General features: G+C 47.3%; 1 protein-coding gene across 6 annotated transcripts in view; it reads right to left on the bottom strand.

The window, feature by feature from the left end:
- ANK1 (ankyrin 1) overlaps positions 1-24273 on the bottom strand; it is a 251009-nt gene that overhangs the window by 81240 nt on the left and 145496 nt on the right. For all 6 annotated transcript variants that reach the window (XM_025394450.1, XM_025394454.1, XM_025394453.1 and 3 more), the window contains exon 3: positions 1444-1542. In XM_025394450.1, the coding sequence (XP_025250235.1) occupies positions 1444-1542 (99 nt within the window). The remainder of the gene's footprint in view (positions 1-1443; positions 1543-24273) is intronic.

The raw sequence follows: 24273 nt of genomic DNA on the forward strand, positions 1-24273 counted from the left end.
TGCTGCATGGAACTGAAATTGAGGCTGTGTGTGAGATCACGTGTAATAAATACCAAATGGAAAATAAGAGGCTAGCGGGGAAAGAACTCCAGAAGAAAAACATAGGAAAGGAGGAGGATGAATCCCAGCAACAGAGGAGGGAGGAGAAGAGAAAACAAGAACTAGGGAGACAATACTTGAGTTAGCAAATGGAGATGATTTTTTGTTTGTTTTATTTTATTTATTTATTTTTGAGAGGGAGTCTGTCTCTGTCACCCAGGCTGGAGTGCAATGGCGTGATCTCAGCTCACTGCAACCTCCGCCTCCTGGATTCAAGCGATTCTCCTGCCTCAGCCTCCCGAATAGCTGGGATTACAGGCCTGCGCCACCATGCCTGGCTAATTTTTGTATGTTTAGTAGAGATGGGGTTTCGCCATGTTGGCTGGGCTGGTCTCAAACTCCTGACCTCAGGTGATCCTCCCGCCTCGGCCTCCCAAAGTGTTGGGATTACAGGCATAAGCCACTGTGCCCAGCCTGTTTGGTTTTATTTTTAATTGCTGGTTGCATCCTGTTTGATAAATAAGATGCGTGACAGGTAAAAAATGAAACTTATTTTGCAATCTGTAGACGTATCAATTTCATGACTCTGGGATTTCAGAAGTTGAGTCACTGGTGTTTATAATCTACTGAAATTGAGTGAAATACATTACTGTGGATGCCTGACGTCGCCCCATGCCAAACGCCTCCTCGTGAAAGAGAATGCTGTTCCAGGTCATTAGCGAGGAGAGGAAATCAGTTTGGGGCTGAACAAGGAAGACTTGCTGGAGAAGGAAAAATGAAAGAGATCTGGATTCTTGTCTACAACCCTCAGCAACAACATGGTCACCAGTATTTATTGATTCCTTACTATAGGAATCAATAATCATTAATACATCAGTAATCAATAAATAGATCCAATAAGCAATAAATACATCCATCCAATAAATACATCCAGGCATTTGATGTATGCCATCTCACTTAATTTTCATACCAACCCTGCAACTAAGCATTATAATCTCCATTTTACAGACAAAGCTGAGGCTTCATAGTGGCCAAGTAACTCGTCCCAGGTTGCAGTGTGAAGTACGTTGCTGGGATTCAACTCCAGGCACCTGACTGGCGCTTTCAGAGCCCTTGGACACTGAGTTAGAGTCAAGGACCCTGAGAAAGCATAGAGCAACCAGGAAAGGGCTGTAGTTTTAGATATGTAACCTAGTGATGAGGATAAAGGCCCACTGAATCTTTCTGGAAACGGGGTCTGTTTCAGGCAGCTTCAAGGATTCAAAGAATCAATAGAAAGTGATTGGAAGGATAAGAGAAATTCAGATGCATGCCTGAGTTCTCTCATGAAGGACTGATTTCTAAGGAAGGACTCACAAACTTGAATTTTCAATGCAAAGCTCCCCCACTCCCTGTGAGACATACCTTGGTTGTTGTTTCTAGAATGATTTCTTTGTGCAGAAGTTCAACCACCATTTTCACATGGCCTTCCTTAGAGGCCAGATGCAAGCCATTCAACCCATTCTGTAAAGAGCAGAGAGGCAGGAATGGGATGGTTAGTCAAATGGTGCATTCTGCAGGTCCCAGTGGGGGCCCAGGCCCCTTCCCAGCCCTGAGGTGTTCGCAGCACTGGAGGGAAGGAGTGGAGGGTGTCTAGGGGTTGAAAAGGGCACAGGGCAAGGCCACCCAGCCTCCCCTTCACGCCTCAGGTCACAGCAGAGCAGAGGTGGAAAGGAAGGGCAAGAACTGGCTCACCACTCCCAGATGGGAATTATGCAGGAAGCTCTCACAAGACCCATGGTGACCTTGAAATTCAGGTTGAGGCCAGGCTTTAGGCAGCCCACTTAATTAAAATGATGTAGCTTCAACTCCTGGTTAATTTTCACAGCAGTGACCAGGAAAAGCAAAGTGGTAACACCAGTGCATCCTAAACGCTTGTAGAAATAGACATATGTTTGATAAGATGTTAAACTTTGAAGCAAGCTCATATGAGAAATGAATACCACCAACCACCCAGCTGTAAGATTTCCTCAATAGAAAAATCAGTATTAAAATAGCCCCTTTGGCCCAGTACAGTAGCTCATGCCTGTAGCCCCAGCACTTTGGGAGGCTGAAACAGCCTGGTTGCTTGAGCCCAGGATTTTGAGACCAGCCTGGGAAACATGGTAAAACCCTATCTCTACAAAAGAAAAGAAAAAAAAAAACCCCACAGAAGTAGCCAGGTGTGGTGGTGTGTGCCTATAGTTCCAGCTACTCAGCGGGCTGAGGTGGGAGAATCACCTGAGCCCGGGAGTTTGAGGCTACAGTGAGCTGAGATCCTGCTACTGCCCTCCAGCCTGGGTGACAGGGCCAGACCCTGTCTCAAAAATAAAAATAAATATAAAACATAAAATAGCCCCTTTGCCATCCTATAATTTCAAAGGTGACCAAAGAAGCCTGGCTGACAGTTAAGCTTTAGGCAAAGCAAAAACAAACAAACAAACAAACAAACAAACAAACAAAAACATTTTCCCTGCCCAACCCTTAGCCCACAAGAGCAGAACCAATTAAAATTTAACCAATTAAAGTTCCAGCTGCATCTGGTGAAGCTGCCACTGTGCTTTATGGAAGGCAGCCAAGCTCAAGTTTTATGTATCACTCTCATGCTTCCTGCTCTTCTGATCCTTGCCCTGAAAGGTCTTGAAACTTTCTGGCAAAAGCTGACATCAAGGAGTGCTACTCGGAGCCACAAATAAGTCTGACGACATGAAGGAGCAAAATATCAATTCCAACAGATGAGTTGATCTTGGCTCCGTATAGAAAATGATTTTAGTCAGTGAGCAAACTCCACCCCCTGCTTTTTTATTTTGTTCCTGTCCTCCTCCTTCCCCACTAGCAATTTTCCCCTCCTCTCCTGTTCCTCCTCCTCCTCCTGGCCTCCCGTTTTGATTAATTCTGTTCTATCTTGTTCCTTTCCAGGGGAGGCCTCAGAGCCACTGCAGGCTCCAGCTCATGAAATAGATCCTCGCCACCTAGACAGAGGGCTTGGTTTCTGCAGGTATGATGTGTGGGGTCCCTGACTCACATGTCCCCAAATATCTCCGCAGCCCCACCCTGCGTTCCTCAAATTCCAGCTCTCCCACTGTGTCAGGGCATCATTTTCAGGAGGTTCTTGTTCAAACACAAGTATTCTACATGGGAGTGGGAGTGCATTAGCCCATTCACAGATTAGGCAAATTGCTTTGCCATAACTAGCAGAGGAAAGTCACCCAAAGTCACGATAGGAGAATGGAAGGGGTCCAATGCTTCTTTTATGTGGGGGCCTTGGACAGAGAAAATATAACAGGTGCCTTGGATGTTAGAGAAATGAGAGGGGGCTGCAAAGGGAACATTAACTATCTCCTATGTAGGTCAGGGCAGCCCTACACCCCTGCCTATCAGCACAGCCAGCCTTGCCAGGGTGTGTGTGTAGGGGAGAGAGGGTGGTTTACCAAATATTTCCTCATGCAAATGCCTGAAAATGACCACTGGCCATTAGATTTCCTCCTCTTGCAGATTTTGCACACCATTCACTGAAGGGTCCAAAGCTGTGTGGATTCTTCTCACCCGGTGTGAATGAGTTTATCAGAGAAAGCTAGGTCAGAGCCATTCTGGGTAATAGAGAGGGAGAAAGTGCTTGAGGGCCAAATGGGAATCCAGGAGAAGGGGAGAGAGCACTGGGCAGGCAGAAACCAGTTCCCCTCCCCTCGATTTGCAAGAAAAATTCACTGCAAAGCAATTTGTTGAGTGACCAGTGCGCTGGTAGCCCGGAGTCACTCTTGCTTCTGCCATCTTGCAACTCTTTTCTGGGGTGGGTGGGCAGGAAGGAGTCCCTGCTCCTTCTCAGAGCAGGGTGAGCTTTTTCAGGCAGCACACAGCATTTCTGCAAGCGCTCTTCCAACCCAGCGACAACCTTCTCAAGAAGCTTCCTGGTGCTGACAGCGGATGCCCTGTGATTGCTTGGGAACTGGGGTGGTGTTTGTGGCTGTGGGTGCGGCTGGAGTGACAGTCCGGCAGCTGCCGCGGGCTGCTTACTGCGGGAAGCTGACTCACAGCGGCAGCCAGCCTTGACTCGGTGCTGACGGCTGGGGTTTTAGTGTTTACTTGGGCAGCACAGTCGCTCTGATGAGCATTTGTGGGTCCTGAATGCATCAAAGCCGCAAAACCAGCAAGCCTGGAAAGAAAATAGCTAATGCTTGCTGCTAATGCTCTGGGACGGCCGGCCCCTGCTCTTTGAGGCCAATGTCAGGATTTCAATCTGGAGGCATTCTAGATATACTGTCTGACCAGAGAATGCAGGACTCAAAAGGGATATTAGAGGTCCCTGAACTCCACCCTTTCATCTGCAGCTGAGGAAGTTGAGGCCCAGAGTAGTCAAATGATTGGCAGAAGCCACACAGCCTCTCCAGGGCACACCCACACACAGGACCAACCTGGAATTCCCAGGAAAAAAGAGTTTTGGTTTTCTTCCCCCTAAAAACTACTGTGATAACTGGCTGGGCACGGTGGCTCACATCTGTAATCCCAGAACTTTGGGAACCGAAGCAGCTGGATCACTTGAGGGCAGGAGTTCAAGACCAGCCTGGCCAGCATGGAGAAACTCTGTCTGTACTAAAAATACAACAATTAGCAAGACGTGGTGACACACGTCTGTAGTCCCAGCTACTCAAGAGGCTGAGACAGGAGAACTGTTTGAACCTGGGAGGCCAAGGTTGCAGCGAGCAGAGATCACACCACTGAATTCCAGCCTGGGTGACAGAGAGAGACTCTGTCTCAAAAAAACAAAACAAAACCCCAAACGACTGTGTTTCTTTTTATCAGATGATGAAAGCATGTCTTCCCTTTTCTGGTCTCCATGAAGTTTAGAGCTAACGAATGGATGTGACCTCGGCAATTGATCTCTAGGATTTTATTCATCGCCCTGATCTGCAGAAAATCCCCTTTCTTCCCTTCCTGGGTCCCGCGCTTCCCTCGCAAAGGGCAGAGAGTAAGGACCCTTGCCACGAAAGGGGCCTCCTGAGTAGGCCTGCCTCTCGCAGAGCTGCACTCTCCCTCCATCCCAGATACTGGCTCAGTGACCTCCGTCTTCTTTATGATTTTTGAAAAATGTTTTCTCACTTTAGTGTAAATTTGTCTTTAACATAGTCACCCTAAATCACTTCCAAGTCTATTACTATGGGGATCTGAATCCACTGTTCTCAGCAGGGCCACTGAATCAAACCCCATTGGGCACAGTTCATGAGAGAGATGCAAGATGGCCTGGGAATGCAATGCCTGTAAAAACCACATGGGGACGGGACTGCAGAAGCACTTGTCTCAAACACAGGTGTGGGCACTGTTGCCATCAAACGCTGAGCAATTACTTAACCCAACTCAACAAGTATTTATTGAGAATCTAGTCCGTGTCTAGCCCTGTGCTAGAAATGAATCAAACACAAACTGTTTCCCTTGAAGTACTCAGTTTTGTAGGGAACACAGATGCATAAAAAAATAAACGCAAAATCATGTGAAAAAGGTCCCAAACAGCATGTAAAGGGGTAGAGGTGGCACAGAGGAGAAAGGAGTTGCTCTGTCAAGAAGGCCCAGAAAGCTTCACAGAGGCCTTTTCAAGGCAGAGGAGCCCACCTGCACAAAGACAGGGTTGCAAGTTCATTAACAACAGCAAGATGAGAAGCGTGTCTGAGTTTAGATTCTAAACCCATAAGCTAAAATATGCTACCAGCTCTCTCAGCAAGTAACCTCCTCTTCCTTTCCCCAAGCATTTGGATACAAGAGATGCACAAACATCCAGACCCCAGCAGCACCTCTCCTCCAGCAATTGGTCTTAGTAGGTAGATGGCTGCGTCTACCTGCCTAAGGGGTGGTGACAGCCACAAGTCACCACCATCTAGCAGTGGAAGTTGCTGAACATCTGAAAACGAACCTCCTGCACACACACACAAAGGAGCTTGTACAGCTGTCTTATTAAATGTATAACTAGTTTATACAGGAGACCACTTCTGATATCCAAAAGAGCATTTCGTGGATAAGTACCATATCTAATACTTCCTTTTTCTTTAAGCAGATTTTTCATTGCTCAAATGAGAAGGAGGAGGAGGAGTGCAAATTATGTGAGCTATTTGTTCTTAGCTGTAACTATGGACAGAGATGAACTGTAATTTACCACCTCTTCAAAACTGAGAATCATGTTTTACTTTAGCTAAATCAAGTTTAAGTTAGCTTGGTTGCTAAAAGGCAGCTTGCTGAGACTTGCTTTGAATCTTTTTGGTGACTCCCTCTCACCTTCACAGCCACTTTTCTTGAAGCCAAACGGCAGACAGGCTGTTAAAGGGGATTGGGGGTGTGGATAAATCACACATTTCTTCCCTCAAATAACAGGGTGTAGAAGATAAGCAAGAAGGAAGTGGAAGGATATAAGAGTAAATGATTTCACTAAATTAGAAGCTGGGGAGAAAAGCAATAACAACTTGTGGCCATTTTTTAACCATATGGCTTTTCCTGGAGGAAAACACCAGTTCACTAGAGTCCTTTTCCTACAGATACTGCCTCCCGGAGCTCCAATTACATGTGTTTTAGACCAGCTGATGTTGTCCCATAGCTCTTGGCTGCTCTGTTTTGGTTTGTTTTTTCCCCCTTCTTTTCTCTCTTTTGTTTCAATTTGAATTATTTCTATTGCCTCATCTTCAAGTTCTTTGATTCTCTCCTTAGCTATGTCCAGTCTACTGATGAACCTGCTGAAGAAATTCTTCATTTCTGAGAAAGTGTCTTTTGCTTTCAGCATTTCATTGGACTTTTTCTTATAGTTTCCATCTCTCTGCTGAAATTTTCCATCTACTCATGAATGTTATCCACTTTTCCCACTAGATCCTTTAACATATTAATCATAGTTATTTTAAAGTCCATCTAATACTTCCAACATCCAACATTGTGGTCATCTCTAGGTCTGATTCTGTTTATTGCTTTGTCTCTTGAAAATAGTTCATTGTTTTTTTCTTTCTTTTTTTTTTTTTTTTTTTGGTGTGTGATAATTTTTAGTTGAGTGTCAGACATCAAGCATAGAAGAGCAGTAGAGACTGAGGTGAATAGTTTTTATGGCTGGAAATGAACATGCCTCTTCTTCTGTGAAGTTGTCAGCATGGAGGTGGGAAAGCTGAGTCAATCTTAGGGGTTGACCTGAGTTTGAGTTTTGTTGTTACTTTCAGTGCACCACAGCCTTCACATTCTTATAAAGGTAGACTGTGGTTATCTTGAACTTTGAGTTGGAGCTGAGGTGCCAGGGTTTTTTTTGTGTGAGTGTTCCTGACTTCCCTCAACTTCCAGCCATCCTGCATGCCTGGGCCTTAAATGCAGTCTTTCTCCATGCTCCTACTCTTCTCCCAGCAGTGGCCTGCTCTTGCTTATTATAACATGTTAGGCTGGTAGTAATGAGCATGTTCTCTTTTGTTGTGCTCCAGCTTCAGTGTTAGGCAGGCTCTGTACATCTGGCCCTCCAAAGTGGGATTTCTCTTCCATGTTTAGCAATCCTTCCCCCTTCTCTGTGGCAGCAAAACCTGTCTCACTTGCATTGGTCTTGGGTGTGAGTTTCTTGTTCCTCCCCCAGCAGTAGCCGACCCCTACTTGTTTTTTTGTGTGTTTGTTTTGATTTTTGATTTTTTTTTTTTTTTTGAGATGGAGTTTCACTCTTGTTGCCCAGGCTGGAGTGCAGTGGCATGATCTTGGCTCATTGTAACCTCCACCTCCCAAGTTTAAGCAATTCTCCTGCCTCAGCCTCCCAAGTAGCTGGGATTACAGGTGTCTGCCACCACGCCTGGCTAATTTTTTGTATTTTTAGTAGAGATGGGGTTTCACCATATTGGCCAGACTGGTCTCGAACTCCTGAACTTAGGTGGTCTACCCGTCTTGGCCTCCTAAAGTGCTGGGATTACAGGCGTGAGCCACCACGTCCAGCTGCCTGCTTGTTATTGGTGTAGAATCCCGGGCCCAACACAATCTCCAGCCCCTCCCCTAGGAGTCCCAGGGTGGCTGCTCCTACCTTCCCTGCAGCAGCAAGTTGTTGGCAGGAATGTTTCCTACCCTTCCCCTGGCTGAGGCAGTTTGTTTCTATTCCTCCTCTAGGTGAACAGTCTAAGGATTGGTGTATCTCTATATGCGTGCACTCTATATACACATTCATGTAATCACTACCCCTCAGTGTCTACTTCAAATTAAGGTTCCTGAGTTGGGGGTGCAGTGAGTGCTGGATAAGCCAGCTCAGGCCTATGGGGCTGACACACGGATCTTTGCTCGACCATGTCCCCTGGGATACAGGTGCAAACCAGGCCCAACTGGCAGATCTGTGGGCTTCAGCCTGGGGCCAGGCACTGCCTCCCACACCCGGACAGCACTGGGTTAACAGGCCTGCTCTTACAGGTAGGCTGGGCTGGCTCCTGGCCATGCAGGGATCTCTGGTCCCCAGGATGGGGACAGGGCAGGTGAGGATGCTGGGTGGGTGGGGAAGAGCAATTGCCTTGTTCACCTCATGCACCCCCAGGGACCTGGGAGTCCCATTTACAGATGGGTGGGGCTTCCAGCCCACTCCACCCAGAACTGGGCTTCCCTCCTCTCAGAGTGTCCCATAGGAGTGGGGTACGGGAGGCCTGTTTTATTCTCAGAATAAATGTTACCACAATTTCAAAAATAAAAATAAAGGTGAGAGGGTCTGTTTTTGCTTCACACCAGGGAAAGATCTGGAGAAGCAGTGAAAGCTTCATGTCCGTTCCTCCCTCCACCCCTGCCTGAATAGCCAGGGGTCACCTCCTGCACACCTGGCTGCCGAGGGGGCCTCATCTGGCTCCTGACATATCCCAATACTTCTCATGGGGGGCCCATGGAGAAAAGCCTGTTCCAGACACACCAGCCGACACTTGGCCTTCAAGAACTTTTAAGATTTTGGTGGCTGGGTGTGGTGGCTTGTAATCCCAGCACTTTGGGAGGCTGAGGTGGGAGGATCCCTTGAGCCCAGCAGTTCAAGGCTGCAGTGAGCTATGGTTGCACCATTGCTCTTGAGCCCGAGTGGTGGAGTGAGACCTTATCTGAAAAAAAAAAAAAAAGATTTTGGCTTGTATGGTGAACACCACTCTTTCCCGACCTCTGCCAAAGCTGAAGTGATTTATGTGGCCTGCTTCTTAGAGAGCCTGGCTTCTGTTTGAATTTCTGTTTACTCGGCTGCCTTACTGCCTCAGGCAGGCATGAGATGGGTTCAGGAAAAAATGACCATTTTGTAGATTATTGAGCTTTTTCTCATCGTCAGGGTAGGAGCCATGCTCTCTGCAGCCTTCTGCATCCTACATACTCCCTGTACTGAGCCCTTAAGGCCAGCTGGCCCCCTATGATCTCTTTCCAAATGGTCCTAACACAGCAGATAACCTTTTAAGGCTCTTTTTGGCAAAAACCTTCATGCCAAGCACACACACCTGGAGTTGTGCGTCTGCCTTTGCTCTTTTTCAGGTGAGATGTCAATTGACAGAATTGTTCTGAAAAGGGATCTGTGTGATGGGCGGGGAAGGAGACCTCAGCTGGCTATGTTTCTTTTAACATTTTTACGAAGAAGAAGAAAAAAGTCACATTCAGCCTGATTGATTCAATTTGGAGTATTTTCTTGCACCAACTGTGAGAAATTCCATTGGCAAAATACACAATTCTAGACATTTGTTCTCGTTAAATGATTCCTCTGTTTAGCTCTTCTGATTGCCCCAATTGCACTAATTGATTTCCAAGTGTATGAATACAGGAGACACAGGGAATTTAACTCTGCCTGTCAAGAGAAGGGGAACGGTTTGAAATAGAAAGGCCTTGGTGTCTCTGCAAAACTGCAAGAACATCTCAAAAGCAAATGCCTACATTCCCATGAGGATACACAGCCCTCACACTTCCTTTCCACACAGCTGTTTATTTCACCTGTGCACAAGGCTGGCCCTGTCTCTATGGAGCAGGCAGCTTCAGCTGTGTCCTGTGACTGAGGACCTCCCCACCCCACACCTCCTGAAACTCACTGCTCAGACCCCCACTCCCTTTCTTTGAGCTGTATTTCTGGAGAACCTAGGAAACATGTTCATATAACACTCGGGAAACACAACGTTTGCATCCATCAACAGCTACTATCCAATGATTGGTCGAGCCAGGCCCAGAGGCAAGGAAGCACTGGCCAGGGGAAGATGTTATGGGGATGGAAGGCACTGCAGTCCTGGAAAAAAACAGGCCCAATAGCAGTGGCAGAGACACCAAGGAGTCTGAGGACCCCAGAGTGAATAAAATGAAAGGTGAGAAAAGAAATGCCTAGATGCTTTTACATTTACCCATGCAGGCAGTAAAGATCCGGTCAGAAGATCTTGCTTGTGATAAGGAGGAAGCTGTCTACATAGCAGATGTTTCTATTTAATATCCTAGGTTAGTGGGATATATTTCATATCCCAGTTTCCTATTCAATCTGGATTCTCTGTTGAGTTCGCTATAAACAAGCAAGTGTTATACTCGATGTCACAGAAGCTTAATTCCCCAAATAGCAACCAACCTGTACGTGTGTTACCTCTCACTTTGCTCTATTATTGGTCCTTGTTTGTGGAGTGAGACCACAACAGAATATGTTATATCTGCAGGTCTGCAGCCCTGCAGCAGAGTAGGAGAGAAGAGCCTAAACTGGAGTTACAGAGAGGAAAAGAAGGACTGGAGTGACTGCCATTCTTACTCCAAATTCTCAAACTGATGAGAATGAAAGAAAGAGTAGGGAAGAAAGCAATGCAAAGACCATGGAGCCACAGGAAACAGAGCGGATGATGGGAAGGGAAGGAGCGACAGCACGATGGTTTGGCTGGAAGAGGAAATGAATTGAGACACATTTAAAAAATTACTAGAGCTATATAAGTTTTGATTTCTTTCCTCAAATTGCCTACATCAAAATTTCAACCAAAACAGAAAGGAAATCAAAGCTGAAGGGATGCTTTCCCATCTTCCCTTCTCATCCTTCTCCCTCCCTCCCCACCCAGCTGGGAGTGATGTCGGCCTTATAGGGCAGTGAGCAGAGAGGTGCCCTGCAGGGCATGGGCAGCAGCGTGTCTGGGGTCTGAGAAAGAGGACAGCTAATGGAGTGGTTGGGGGGTTGTCACACTGAGCAAACAAGTCAGTGAATACGTTAAGGAGGATGGGCATCAGTGGCATTCAGGCCTCCCGCTGTCTGAAGGACTGTACAAACATGGGGAAAGGAAAGGCTAGAAAGAATTCTGAGCACTGGGCTGGAATTGAAAAAATATTGGCGTGATCTCATTGATTCGTAAAATATATATACATAGACAGCTGTAGATGTAGTTAACAGACTCGTGTATGCACACATGCAGGCACACAGACGTATGACAACCCAGAGCAACTGGCACACTGGGGACCGGACCCTGGTGTCTAAGTGCTGTCTCCACTAATAGGAACCAGGGATCTTTGGAGAAGCGCTGAGCCAGGGCTGGGGCAGGGCAAGTACAAAATGAGCCTGGGGCACCTTGTGCCAGAAAGTAGGAAAATGCTCAAGGAATGAGGAGGACATGTCAAAGGATGAAGAAGCCAACTGATGGGAAGGACTCCTATTGGCCCAGCTTAGACTTGACCGTTAAAATAAGTCATCGGAGTATCAGGTTGAAACCCATCAAATGGAAGATGGATCCATGAGTCCAAACAGGTCTACACAAATAAAGAAAAAATAAATGAATGGGGAGAAGAAAAAGCTTATCCTTTAGTAGAACGCCAGCTAAAAATTGTAGAAGACATGATGGAAATGGGGAATCACTCTCTGGAGCCACCATAGCAGTAGCTGATACAGGCAGATGTCATCAATGGGCTCCCATCAGTGGATCCCTTTAGACTGAAATATATCCCTCCCCCAACACAATACTGATCAATTACAAAGGGAAAATCAGTGAACTTACAGTAGAAAAATGTGGCGGACACCAATTTTACTGGGTGATCAAGATTAACATCCCCAGGAGTGGGGAGGGAGCATGATTTCTACGGTATTCCTGTCAAGCATGGCCATATGGCCATGAGGCAGCATCAGACAGACAGCAGAGGTTCAAACTACAGCATGGAAACAGTCAAACATAGGAGAAATGGGCATGCTGAGGGCCTATTCCAGATGGAAGGAGGCTGATGAAACGTGACAACTAAATGCAAAATATCTTCCTGGAGAGATTTCTGAAACAGAGAGAGACAGAAAAAGGTGGAGGGGAACAGAGGCAGTGAGAGAAAACAGACAGAGACAGAGAGACAGAAAGAGAAAGGAAAGGAGGGAGGGGAGCAGGAAAGGGAGGTGAGGCAGAAAGAGGAAGAGGAAGGGGTGGGGAGATGTGAGGGAAGGAGGCACAGAGAGAGGGATAAATTGTTGGGACAGTTGGCAAAATCTTAATGGAATCTGTGGATTGGATGGTTGTGTTGCATCAATGTTGATTTCCAGATTGGCAGGCACGTGGGATGGATATGTGGGAAAGTACCCTTACTTTTGGATGGTATACACTGGACTATCTGGGGATGTGCAGAATCATGTCACACGTCCTACATTATAGACAGATGGACAGGGACAGGAAGTGCAGGAGAACGGGCGTAGAGAATGCAGACACCAGAGAGGCAGGAATTCTCTGTATGGTTCTTGTAACTTTTCTGTAGATTTGGAACTACTAAACAATTTTTTTAATGGGAGGTAAAGAGGAGTGGTGGTGAGCTGCAGAGGCTGTGCAGGAGAAGAGTGATGTTGTGGGGGTAATTCTGGGGTCTAAGTAGGGGACAGGTGGCCCACTGGGGCTTCTACACATTTGGGAATCACAGCCACTATGAAGTTATAATTACGTCTATCTGTGCTGGTTTTTCTTTCTTTCTTTCTTTCTTTTTTTTTTTGAGATGGAGTCTTGCTCTGTCGCCCAGGCTGGAGTCCAGTGGTGCGATCTCGGCTGACTGCAAGCTCTGCCTCCCAGGTTCACGGCATTCTCCTGCCTTAGCCTCCCAAGTAGCTGGCACTACAGGCGCCCACCACCACGCCCAGCTATATTTTTGTACTTTTAGTAGAGAGGGGGTTTCACCATGTTAGCCAGGATAGTCTCTATCTCCTGACCTTGTGATCTGCCCACCTCAGCCTCCCAAAGTGCTGGGATTACAGGCATGAGCCACTATGCCTGGCCGGTTTTTTTCTTTCTTGCTTTTAGAGATGGGGTCTTGCTATGTTGCCCAGGCTGGAGTACCACGGCTATTCACAGGGGAGATCACAGCTCACCACAACCTCGAACTTCTGGGCTCAGACGATCCTCCTGAGGAGCCGGGACTACAGGTGCAGGGCCATGCCTGGCTAATTTGTTTTTTAATGTTTAATTTCTAAATTATTTATTTATTCTGTAGGACAAGGTCTCACTATGTTGCTCAGGCTGGTCGTGAACTCCTGGGCTCAAACCATCCTCCCGCCTCATCCTTCTGAGTGGCTGTGCATCTGTGCTATTTGTAAAGGACCCGTGAGGCACGACCTTTACTGGAGTTGTGATATTACTCCAGGATGGAAACCCCAGAGTGCAATCAAACACGCTAAGAGAACATCCCTCAACCCACAGGGAAACCTGCTGATGGGGGAGACCGCTTCTGGAGGGCAGGCCTCTCGTTCTGTGGGGCCACACCACCTGCAGCCTGTTTCTAACCCAGATAGTTTATGGCTCCCCAGAGACCGCTTGGTGGGAAAGGTCTGCTAAAAATACATGATCTTGGAATCTAATGAATCAGAAGCCAGGCAGAGCTGAAGCAACTGCCATAACCATAGTAGAAAGTCACACCTGATCTCCTTTGCAAACCTGTCTCTTGCCTAGGGGCTGGAAAGACAGAATAAGAGAAGAAACTGAGAGGACAGCACAAACTCAGAGAGAGGTGGTGCAGATGGAAAGGGAGGCGACCGCCTCTGAGCATTTTCCCTGTTTGCTTTCTTGCAATCTAACTTTAGCCTTCCTGCCCAGGTAGCACTTAGGATTCACAGTTTGCTAGATACTCATGAGGAGGAAAAACACTCTAATCCTTCTCATTACCTTAAAGAAAAGGAATGCACAACGATTTTAGAACTCTGCAAGGAAATGAATCAACCTCAGCTCACCTTCTTTCTACTCTGATTGTACAGAACTCGCAGCAGCCCTGTGCTCTGAGAAATCCTGTAGCTCAGCAGCACATCAACTGCAGAGGTTGATAGGCCCTTGGGAAGGTGGAGGAGGAAGTGTGAGCTTGAGTTAATGAGAGAATGGGACTCTGAAATGCAGCTCAGCAGCTAAGAATATCTCCTATGGACTAGAAAGAGCATCTATGCCCGAGATCTTGGTATTCTTTTTAAAAACAAAACAAAAAAAGACCCAGACCTTCAGAAGAAGGGCAGTGGGGTCAGGAGAAAAGAACCCTGGACTTCTAAAACTGTCCTTATATATGACCTCCCAGCCTTCAATTTATGCTGCTTTGCAATGACAAAACTGCTCTGAGCTTCTAGTTTCCTCTGAATTCCACAATTCCAAGAATAAGACAACGTAACAGCTTGCAGAAAACAGTTAAGCCATGTGTTTTGCATGTACAGAAAAAAATATGCCAAGATTCATATAAACTGTTAACAGTGGTTTCGGGGAACGTAAGAGAGTTAAAATCAGAGCCAAGGCTTGTCAAAACGGACAGAAAGGATTTACACCAAAGAAGTCACAGTCGAATGCAAACAATCGCGGCCAATTCTCATTCCTCCTCTAGTCTCATCACAACCATGGGATCTGCTTTCAGCATTTCCTCTAACAACCAGAGAGGCGAATCTTCCTCAAGGCCCCGACCCAGTGTCATTTTGCCTGTGACTTTCCCTGTCCGCTCTCTTTGCCACACTGTACCCTATTTCCAGCCCCCTAAAAGTGGATTGCTTTCTTGGCCATGTTCCCATGGCCCTTGATAACTCTCTCAAGACCCTCATCACACAGAATTGCATTTATCTGCGCTTGTGTCTGTCTATCCCAAAGGCCTGAATTTTTTGAGATCCTGTGTTTTGCTCACCTTGGTAATCAGGTCCTAGCATGGAGCCTGGTGCATAAGAGTTTGCAGAATTGAATGCACTTTCATGGAACCACACACAAGCCTATCTTTTTTCTTAGTCTCTCAGCACTATGAAGATCACATCTGGTCTTCATATTCTAAATTCCTAGAGCAATGAAAGCATAAAGTGGAGTTTAGAGAGCGTGCTTTCCTTGCACTGTGTTCCGATCATTCCTGAAGGTGCTAGTCACCCTTTGCCTAGTCCCTAGGATTCCACGGAATGTCGCTGCTGTGACTACAAATGAAGATTTTTATGTAACTGAACTGGTCAACTAGCTCTTCCTTGGTTGCAGAGGAAGGGAAAATGAAATCAGTCTGGGGCAGATCACCCAGAGCAATAACAGGCTTGCTGCGCAGTGTCAAATCCATCCTCTGAGTAAGTACAGAGGCTTGGGCTGGGCGTCTCAGTCCTGGGCTCTGAGGCTCTTCACCTCTCTGAGTCTCCCCAGCCTCCCCGGTCAAGCACCTGCTCTAACCAACTCTCAGGGTAATGTGAGCATTAATGGTGGAGCAGGCACTAGGTGCCAGGCATAGGGGCACCTAGCTGCATATCTGGTTTAACTATTTAACACAGAACACTCATTTCCCAGGTGAGGGCTCCAGTGAAACATTTTCTCTTCCTCATCACTATTCCAGAGCTGCACCAAGGCAGCAAGTCTAAAGAAGCTTTAATACCACAACACCACCATATTAGGAAGGCTTTCTGTGTGTTTTGGGGGTGCAGGTAGGATCAGAGAGCTATGTAGTTTAATACATTTTTCTATGCTTGTCAACAGTTCCTAAGAAAAAAACGACGACAGAGAAAGGTGCCAGGTTCTAGATCTATACAGATCTAGCTCTAACCTCCTAAGATGGATCGACCACCATCCTCACCCTCTTTCATTTCATGTACCCCAATCTCCACCAAACTGCCCCCTGCCCCAGTGCCCTTTGGCACTCCAGCCTTTGCAGTCCGTTCCTTCTCACAGCAATTCCTGCTTCCCAGTTCTCTACTAGGAGACTCCTTCCTTCACGACCTTTCTCTGACTCATTAGCAGGCCAGCCATTACCCTTAGACCAGAAACGATGTAAGGGCAGGTCCCGGGACCTGCTCATCTTTGACTGGCTGGCTCTTGGAACATTAGAACAGCTCAAAAAATATTTGTTGAATGGATGATTACACGGACAAAAACATCTCCTGTACTCCTTCAGGATGGCACTTACAATACTGAATTTGTAATCTTTTATCTACAAGCTGGACCTTTTACCTGCCTCCGAGTTCTTTGAGAACAGGGCATGAATTTACTCGTCCTGGTTAGCCCTAGTCTCTAGCATGGTGCACAGGTCATTGTAATTGATCAATACGTGTTTGCAGAATAAATGAATGAGCAGAGAAATTTCATCTTGGATTTTTTGTTTGTTTGTTTGTTTTTGAGATGGAGTCTTGCTCTGTTGCCCAGGCCTGCAGTGGTGCAATCTTGGCTCACTGCAACTTCTGCCAGGTTCAAGTGGTTCTCCTGCCTCAGACTCCCAAGTAGCTGAGATTGTAGGCATCCACCACCAATGCCCGGCTAATTTTTTTATTTTTAGTAGAGACGGGGTTTCACCTTGTTGGTCAGGCTGGTCTCGAATTCCTGACCTCAGGTGATCCACCTGCCTCGTCCTCCCAAAGTGCTGGGATTACAGGTGTGAGCTATTGTGCCTGGCCTCATCTTGTACTTCTTTTTTTTTCTTTCTTTTTTTTTTTTTTTTGAGACAGAGTTTCGCTCTTGTTGCCCAGGCTGGAGTGCAGTGGTGCAATCTCAGCTTACCACAACCTCTGCCTCCCAGGTTCAAGTGATTCTTGTGCCTCAGCCTCCCGAGTAGCTGGGATTACAGGCATGCGTCACAACGCTCAGCTAATTTTGTATTTTTAGTAGAGATGGGGTTTCTCTATGTTGGTCAGGCTGGTCTCGAACTCCCAGCCTCAGGTGATCTGCCTACCTCGGCATCCCAAAGTGCTGGCATTACAGGCATGAGCCACCGCGCCCAGCCTCATCTTGGACTTCTTAAGCCCAACTCACCAAATCCAAAGTAATACAGCATAAGATATTCAGAAGTAACTTCTAGACCTCAGTTTCCTGAGCTATAAAATGAAAATTGAATGCCGTGAGTTCCACTAAGCCCTAAGATTCTATAGCGTGGAAAGGTCATAATTACCACCATCACTGGAGCCCAAGAAATCCTGATCAAAAGACTTGGCATTTGGCTGCTATAGAAAATACTACACTGTAGCAGAAATTATTGTTATAGGTGCTCCATTTATTCCTAATGCCGGCAACCCTTTACCTTCAAGATAAACAAGAGCCCAACAATAATAGGGCTTCCTAATGCACATGTGGAAATTTAGGGCACATCCGGGGAACTGGCATGGTTTCAGGTGCTTTCAGTGGGCTTTTGCACTGGAAATCGTTTATGCTTTTGTGATCATTCAGATGGTCGAGCTTCTGGACGCTGCAGCAAATATTGCCAAATACTCGATCTGTGGGGCTAATGTCAGCATCTGAGCCGTGCTTATTGCAGGAGTCATTATCCTAAGTATGCACGATTGCACAAGGCTCTTACAAAGTGATGGTGCTTAGTCTAGTTCCTACGTGGTCTAAGTATAAAATATATAAGCTTTCACCATTCATAGCTACAGCAAACAACATCGCTGCTTTTTTTTTTTTTTTTTTTTTTTATTCAGTCTGTCAACGGAGTTTATGAGCACCTACTACAGGTTAAGCAGGATCCTGATATGGAGCAATGAGGAAAGCAAAGCCCTCTCCCCTTAAGATGCCTACAATTTAGTGAAGACAAAAATAAGCAGACACATACATGCATATGAAGGCAGGCAGTAGCAAGCACTATAGAGAAAAATGAGACAGGCAAAGAGGACCAACGGCGCCTGGGCTGCTCTGGGAAGTCCTCACTTTTAACTCTGCCTTACACTGAGTCGCAGATGACAAGGCTTCTCCTCTTCATGGAAAATTATCTCCTGGAGCCTCAAGCTCTTTCTTTCCTATCAGGAAGGCCAAATGAACCAGCAAGTGTCAGCGTCATCGGAATAGAGCAGACAACTAAAACCGTGAGGTTTTTGCCCCTGGGATTCCAGCTCACAGCCCCCAGTGGAGCATCCACGTCAATCTGACAATTGTAGCAATTCAGGGGACACAGGCTGGCACTGGTCTTTTCTAGTTTTATTTTATGTGGTTGACTCATTAATGTATATAGTCAGTTACTTCATCCCAGAAAGTATTTTTGTATTGCTATAGTCTCCATGAGAAAAAAAATTTGATTTGATATCAATCTAACAATAATTCTGGAAACTGAGCATGTGAAGCTAATACTGGTCTGTGCACAATTATGTGGCCATTTATGAAGACAAATGCCAGAGCATCTAATATAGGACACATCCTATGCCAGGTGCTGTGGAGAAACAAGAGTCCCCAGTCATGGGCTTTGCCTTCCTGCAGCATGGAGCCCACCAGGAGAGGGAAGACCTGCTCAATGTTACCATGCCACATAGTGGGGCCGGCTAGGCTTAAGCCTTAAGAGAGGTACTGACACATCACAAAGGCAGGGATGGCTTCAAGCTATGCGGATCAGGGCTGTCTTCACAGTGGCTGTTGAGCTGAGATGGAATCTACCAACCCATTGCTATGTGGCTGCTCCAGCAGCAAAAATGACCCAGTCCCGGGCTGCATAAGTGGCCCCGGTAAAATGTGTGCTGAGACCACCACATCTCAGGTGATGACACTCCAAGCCTGGGCAACAAGTCCTCTGGCCTCCCCACCTCTCTTCTCTCCCCCTTATTCAAAGCCACCACGGAGTTCCACCTTGCCCCCCACACCAGCCTCCTCACCAGTCTTGCTGCTCCTGTCCCTGTGCCCCGAGTCTGTCCTCCACACAGCAGCAAGGGCAATTGTTTAGAAACCTCCATCAGCATAAGCATCTCTTGTGTAACACCATCAAATGACTTCACCCTTATGGCAAAATCTAAACCCTCACCAATGCAAGCCCTCCTTGATCTGGCCCCAGGCACTCCTCCCACCCCACTACCTACCACCTTCCCTTCCATCACTCAACTCCAGCCTCACTGTTCCCCAAGCAAACCACTGTCACTCCTGTCCCAGGGCCTTTGCACGTGTTTTCTGCTCTCCCAAGAATGCTGTTCCCCAGAAACCACATGGCTCTCTCCCTTACTTCTTCCAGGCCTCTTAAAAGTTGTCTCCCTAGACAGCCCTCCAACCACCCCACTGAAATAGGCACCTTGACCTTCCTCCTCCCCAGCGTCTCCCGTCAGCTGACTTCAGGTATGTGCCCATCCTCTTAGCTATTGTCTATTTCCTTCACCAGCACGCACAGGCCACCAGCACGCAGACTATTTTGTCTGTCTTGTTCAGTGCCTAGAATAGGCCTGGCACAGAGTGGGTGCTTAATGAGTGCTGTGGAATGACCCCACACAGGCGAGTGGGAGTATATTCAACATGCCTTTCCTCCCTGCTCTCATCAGCCCCCGCCAGCACTTGACTTCCTCGAAGGCTGAATGACTTCCAAATATCTATCTTTGGGCTGGACCTCTTATCTGAATTCCAGGCTCAAATATCCAACTGCTTACTATATATTTCTGCTCGGATTCCTCAGAGCCTCCTTACCGGGATCTGGACACAGCTCTGCTTTTGACTCCTCCCCCATGTTTCCACACACCGGTCCACTCCCAACATCTCTCATTTAGCGGATGGTGCCACCACCCACCTGCCATGGAAGCCAGTCCTCCGAAGGTCATTCTCAAGTCTCCTTCCCCTCAGTGCCCCATCCAACCCATCACCCAAGCCTGCTTGGCTTTGCTCCATCTCTACAGTCATGACCCTCATCCAAGTTGCCCATACATCCCTCCGGTGCTGCTGGGCACACACAGGCTCCCCCACTGCACCACTGGGCCCTCCACCTGTTTTCCATGAGGTAGCCAGTGAGACCCTTTAAAGCACACCCTTAATCACGTCACTCCTGTGCTTGAATCTGTGGTTCACTTTCCTCTATGCTCGGGAGAAAGACTGGAATCCTTCATGTGGCTTCTGCAAGGGGGGTATATTCAACCAGGACACGGCAATACAGCTGCGCAGGTGTTAAATGCTGAAATGCCCCACTCCTCCAGGTCAGTGGCCACTGCCGCAGGCTTTTTTTTTTTTTTTGAGACAGAGTCTTGCTCTGTTGCCCAAGCTGGAGTGCAGTGGCTTGATCTCGGCTCACCGCAACCTCTACCTCCTGAGTTCAAGAGATTCTCCTGCCTCAGCTTCCCAAGTAGCTGGAATTACAGGTGCCTGCCATCATGCCCGGCTAATTTTTTTATTTTAGTAGGGACTAAATAGTTCCACCATGTTGGCCAGGCTGATCTCAAACACTTGACCTCAGGTGATCCACCCACCTTGGCCTCCCAAAGTGCTGGGATTATAGGCATGAGCCATCGCGCCCGGCCTGCTGCAGGCTCTTAAGTACCCCATCCCTGCTGCTCTGGCTGCTGTCCCCCACTCAGGCCTCTTCCCTTCAGTCAGCAACTATAGGGTTAATGTCTGGTGCAGCTGGTGAGCACACACATGCATGCACACACACTGCTCTGGCCCAGGGGCACGCTGTCCCAGTTGTTTATAATTTCAACTTCTAGTTTAGATTCGGGGGTACCTGTGCAGGTTTGTTACACGAATGTACTGCATGACCCTGAGGTTTGGAGGACGTATGATCCTGTCACTCAGGTAGTGAACACGGTACCCAATAGTTAGTTTTTCCACCCATGCCCTCCTCCCGCCCTCCCCCACCCATAGTTCCCAGTGTCTCCTGTTCCCATCTTTATGTCCCTGTCTCAGTCGCTGAATGTTGTGACTCTCGCCCCTACCTGTAAGCTCCAGCATGATCCCAGCTCCACCTCGCCTGGCCTCTCGTGCTGTCTGCACTGCGCCCACTCTGGCCTTCCTTCAACCCTCTGCTCCTTTCCCTGCCTCTGGGGCTTTGCACAGGCTGCTCTCTAAGACCAGCATATTCTCCCTCGCTTCACCTCATTTGCCCCTGCTCCTCCCTCAGCTCAGCTGTTTCTTCCTCATGGTAGCCTTCTCTGACCTCTGACTCTAAGGAAGTCCTCTCATATACTCTCTGCCTTCCATTCATGGTTCCTAACATAGTTTTTGGTATGCATATCTGTTTATGTCATTATTTGATTAATAGCTGTCACTGCCAATAGACTACAGTTCAGAGTGGATAAGGACCATGATTTTAAAATGAAATTATTCTATTCCTTCAGCCCAGCTCTCCATATACATGTGGAGATGCACAGGAAGTACATTGGACACAGCCATCTAAAGTGCAAACAATACATTTTAAAATTGGCATTCATATAAGGGGGCTCATGTATGCATGCATGTGTGTGTTCTTACATATAAATTTCTTCTTTCCTGTAGACATGGTAATGATAATGATGATAGAACATTAGTAGGCACAGTCTATGCAACAAGGAACTGCCCTGAATATTCAGACGTCTCTTATATAAGCCAAGAGTTCCTCTTTCTACACTACTTAATTACTTCCTATTATGGCAAACAGTATGCATTCTTTCCACAAAAACATACTATTTGAAAGTGTGTTACTTATGTAAGGATAAGTATTTGCCCTGTTACCACCACCACAGTCCATCAGCTCAGAAGATTCAAGCTGAAAGCAAATTATCTTGCCATGACCCCGGGACAACAGCTTGCTTTTATGCGTGTTTTAAAGAGCAGAAAGCTCTAGTAGCATTAAGAGGCTGGCCCTGTGCACATTAAGCAGATGCAGGATCGTCCCGCTGGGTGCACTCGTGGGTTTCATGCAGGCATGGGTTCAGTCACTGGAGTCCTTCCCCCACTACCAGGACTCTCCCGCCAACAGCAAAACCAAACTGCCCTGTGCAACCAGAATGAGGTTCAGAGAACCCTGATCAGCTCCTTTCCAGGCGCAGTCACCCGCAGCTACCTGTCCTGCTCAGCCATAGACCATAAGACAGGGACCAACAGGGCCACATCTGGCAGCTGTGGGAATTAACCAGCAGCAAGGGGCTTTGCGCTCGATGCATCCTTTCGTTCCCTTCTGACACTCATTGCCTAACTTGCAGCAGTATCCTCTTTGAAAGAGAGGCCAGGCTTAGCCAGGACTGCAGTCTTGAGTCTGAGGCAGGAGCCTCCCCTCAACCTCGAGCAGGGCTGACAGCCACTTGTCACTGGCGCTGAGCCGATCGGAAATGGTGTCAATAAAGTGCAAATAATGCCTCAGTGCTTGCTGCTCTCTGAGCCCAAAATGAACCGAAGAGGTGCTCTGAGGAGAGAAGGCAGAGTGACAAGGCAGTTACACCAAGGCATCTCCAACGGGAGACCAATCAGGACATAGCTATTCCCCGGGTGGCATCAAAATCTTCCAATTTCACACAGAAAATGAGTCCTGGCTCAAGTCTCACACACGTTCAGTTGTCCCCATTTTAGCTGAATGGATTCCTTTGACAGCTAAAATCTTAACCCTTGGAAGGCCTCTGAAGGTGTGATTCACCTCCACTGAGACCTGCACTGCAGAGAAACACATCTGCAATTCTCCAGTCATAGCAAGAACAAAGAAAGCCTCCAGGTGTGCATCTCTGCAAGCCCAAGAACACATCCCAGGTGGAGAGACTGAGCAATCCCCCTGCCTATGGGGGGCTGGGGCAACACAGCTGGAGCCTGTGCAGCTGCTTTTGGAGGTGTGGTGCTAAGAAGGTCCCAGACCCTGTCTCCCGAACAACTCTCACACCAGGACCCTCACCCTGCCCCCAGACTTTGCTGCATCCACCTCTTGGCATCAAAAAATGGGCTCAGACTTTCAACCTGCTGTGCAAAGGTCAGCCTGAGCGGATGCTTGGTTACAACCACCACAATGTCCTTTGGGCTGTGGATATGTGGATGTTGGCATTTCTGGGTGGAGGGATGAGAAAAGGGGTGGAGGGCCTGGTCCCTCATCCAGTTTGCAAATTCCAGTCAGGTCCACATACCTCACTTTCCCTCTAAAGTGCACTGCCAGAGGCTTTGCTTCCTATCACACACCTACTTCTGTTTCCTATCACACACCACACTGCTCCATTCTCTCTGATCTTTTAGCTGTGAATTTCTGCCACTGCAAGACCATCTTAATCCAAATGGGGTCTCAGTCCTAGGAGTAGGGGCAGGTAGTACTTTGCATTTTATTTATTTATTTATTTACTTACTTATTTATTATTTATTATTATTATTTTTTGAGACAGAGTTTCACCCTGTTGCCCAGGCTGGAATGCAGTGGTGCGATCTCAGCTCACTGCAGTCTCCACCTCCTGGGTTCTAGCAATTCTTCTGCCTCAGCCTCCCAAGTAGCTGGGACTATAGGCGTGCACCACCATGCCCGGCTAATTTTAGTATTTTTAGTAGAGACAGGGCTTCACCATATTGGCCAGGCTAGTCTTGAACTCTTGACCTTGTGATCTGCCCACCTCGGCCTCCCTAAGTGCTGGGATTACAGGTGTGAGCCACCACGCCCAGTCTATTTTATTTTATTTTTGAGATGGAGTCTCGCTCTGTCACCCAGGCTGGAGTACAATGGCATGATCTGGGCTCACTGCAACCTCTGCCTCCTGGGTTCAAGCAATTCTCCTGTCTCAGCCTCCCAAGTAGCTGGGATTACAGGCACGCACCACCACGCCCAGCTAATTTTTGTATTTTTAATAGAGATGGGGTTTCTCCACGTTGGCCAGGTTGGTCTCAAACTCCTGACCTCAGGTGATCTGCCCGCCTCAGCCTCCCAGAGTGCTGGGATTACAGGTGTGAGCCACTGCACCAGACGGTATTTTGCATTTTAAACAGGGGCAGGAAGGGTAGGGAAACTGTAGATGAGGGGGTAGGACAGAGGCATGTGGCCCATGGAAAAGTTAACCTACATTCAGAAAATCTGGCCCTGCTAGCTTGGAAAAGTCATACAAGCCACTAAAGTACAGAGGAACCATGAAGACATTATGCTAAATAAAAGAAGTCAGTCACAAAAGTACAAATATAGCAGGATTCTGCTTCTGTGAGGTCCCTATAATAATTCCTAGAGATTGGAAGTTGAAGGGTGGTCACCAGGGGCTGG

Source organism: Theropithecus gelada, chromosome 8 (assembly GCF_003255815.1).
Source record: "Theropithecus gelada isolate Dixy chromosome 8, Tgel_1.0, whole genome shotgun sequence".
Lineage (NCBI taxonomy): Eukaryota > Metazoa > Chordata > Mammalia > Primates > Cercopithecidae > Theropithecus > Theropithecus gelada.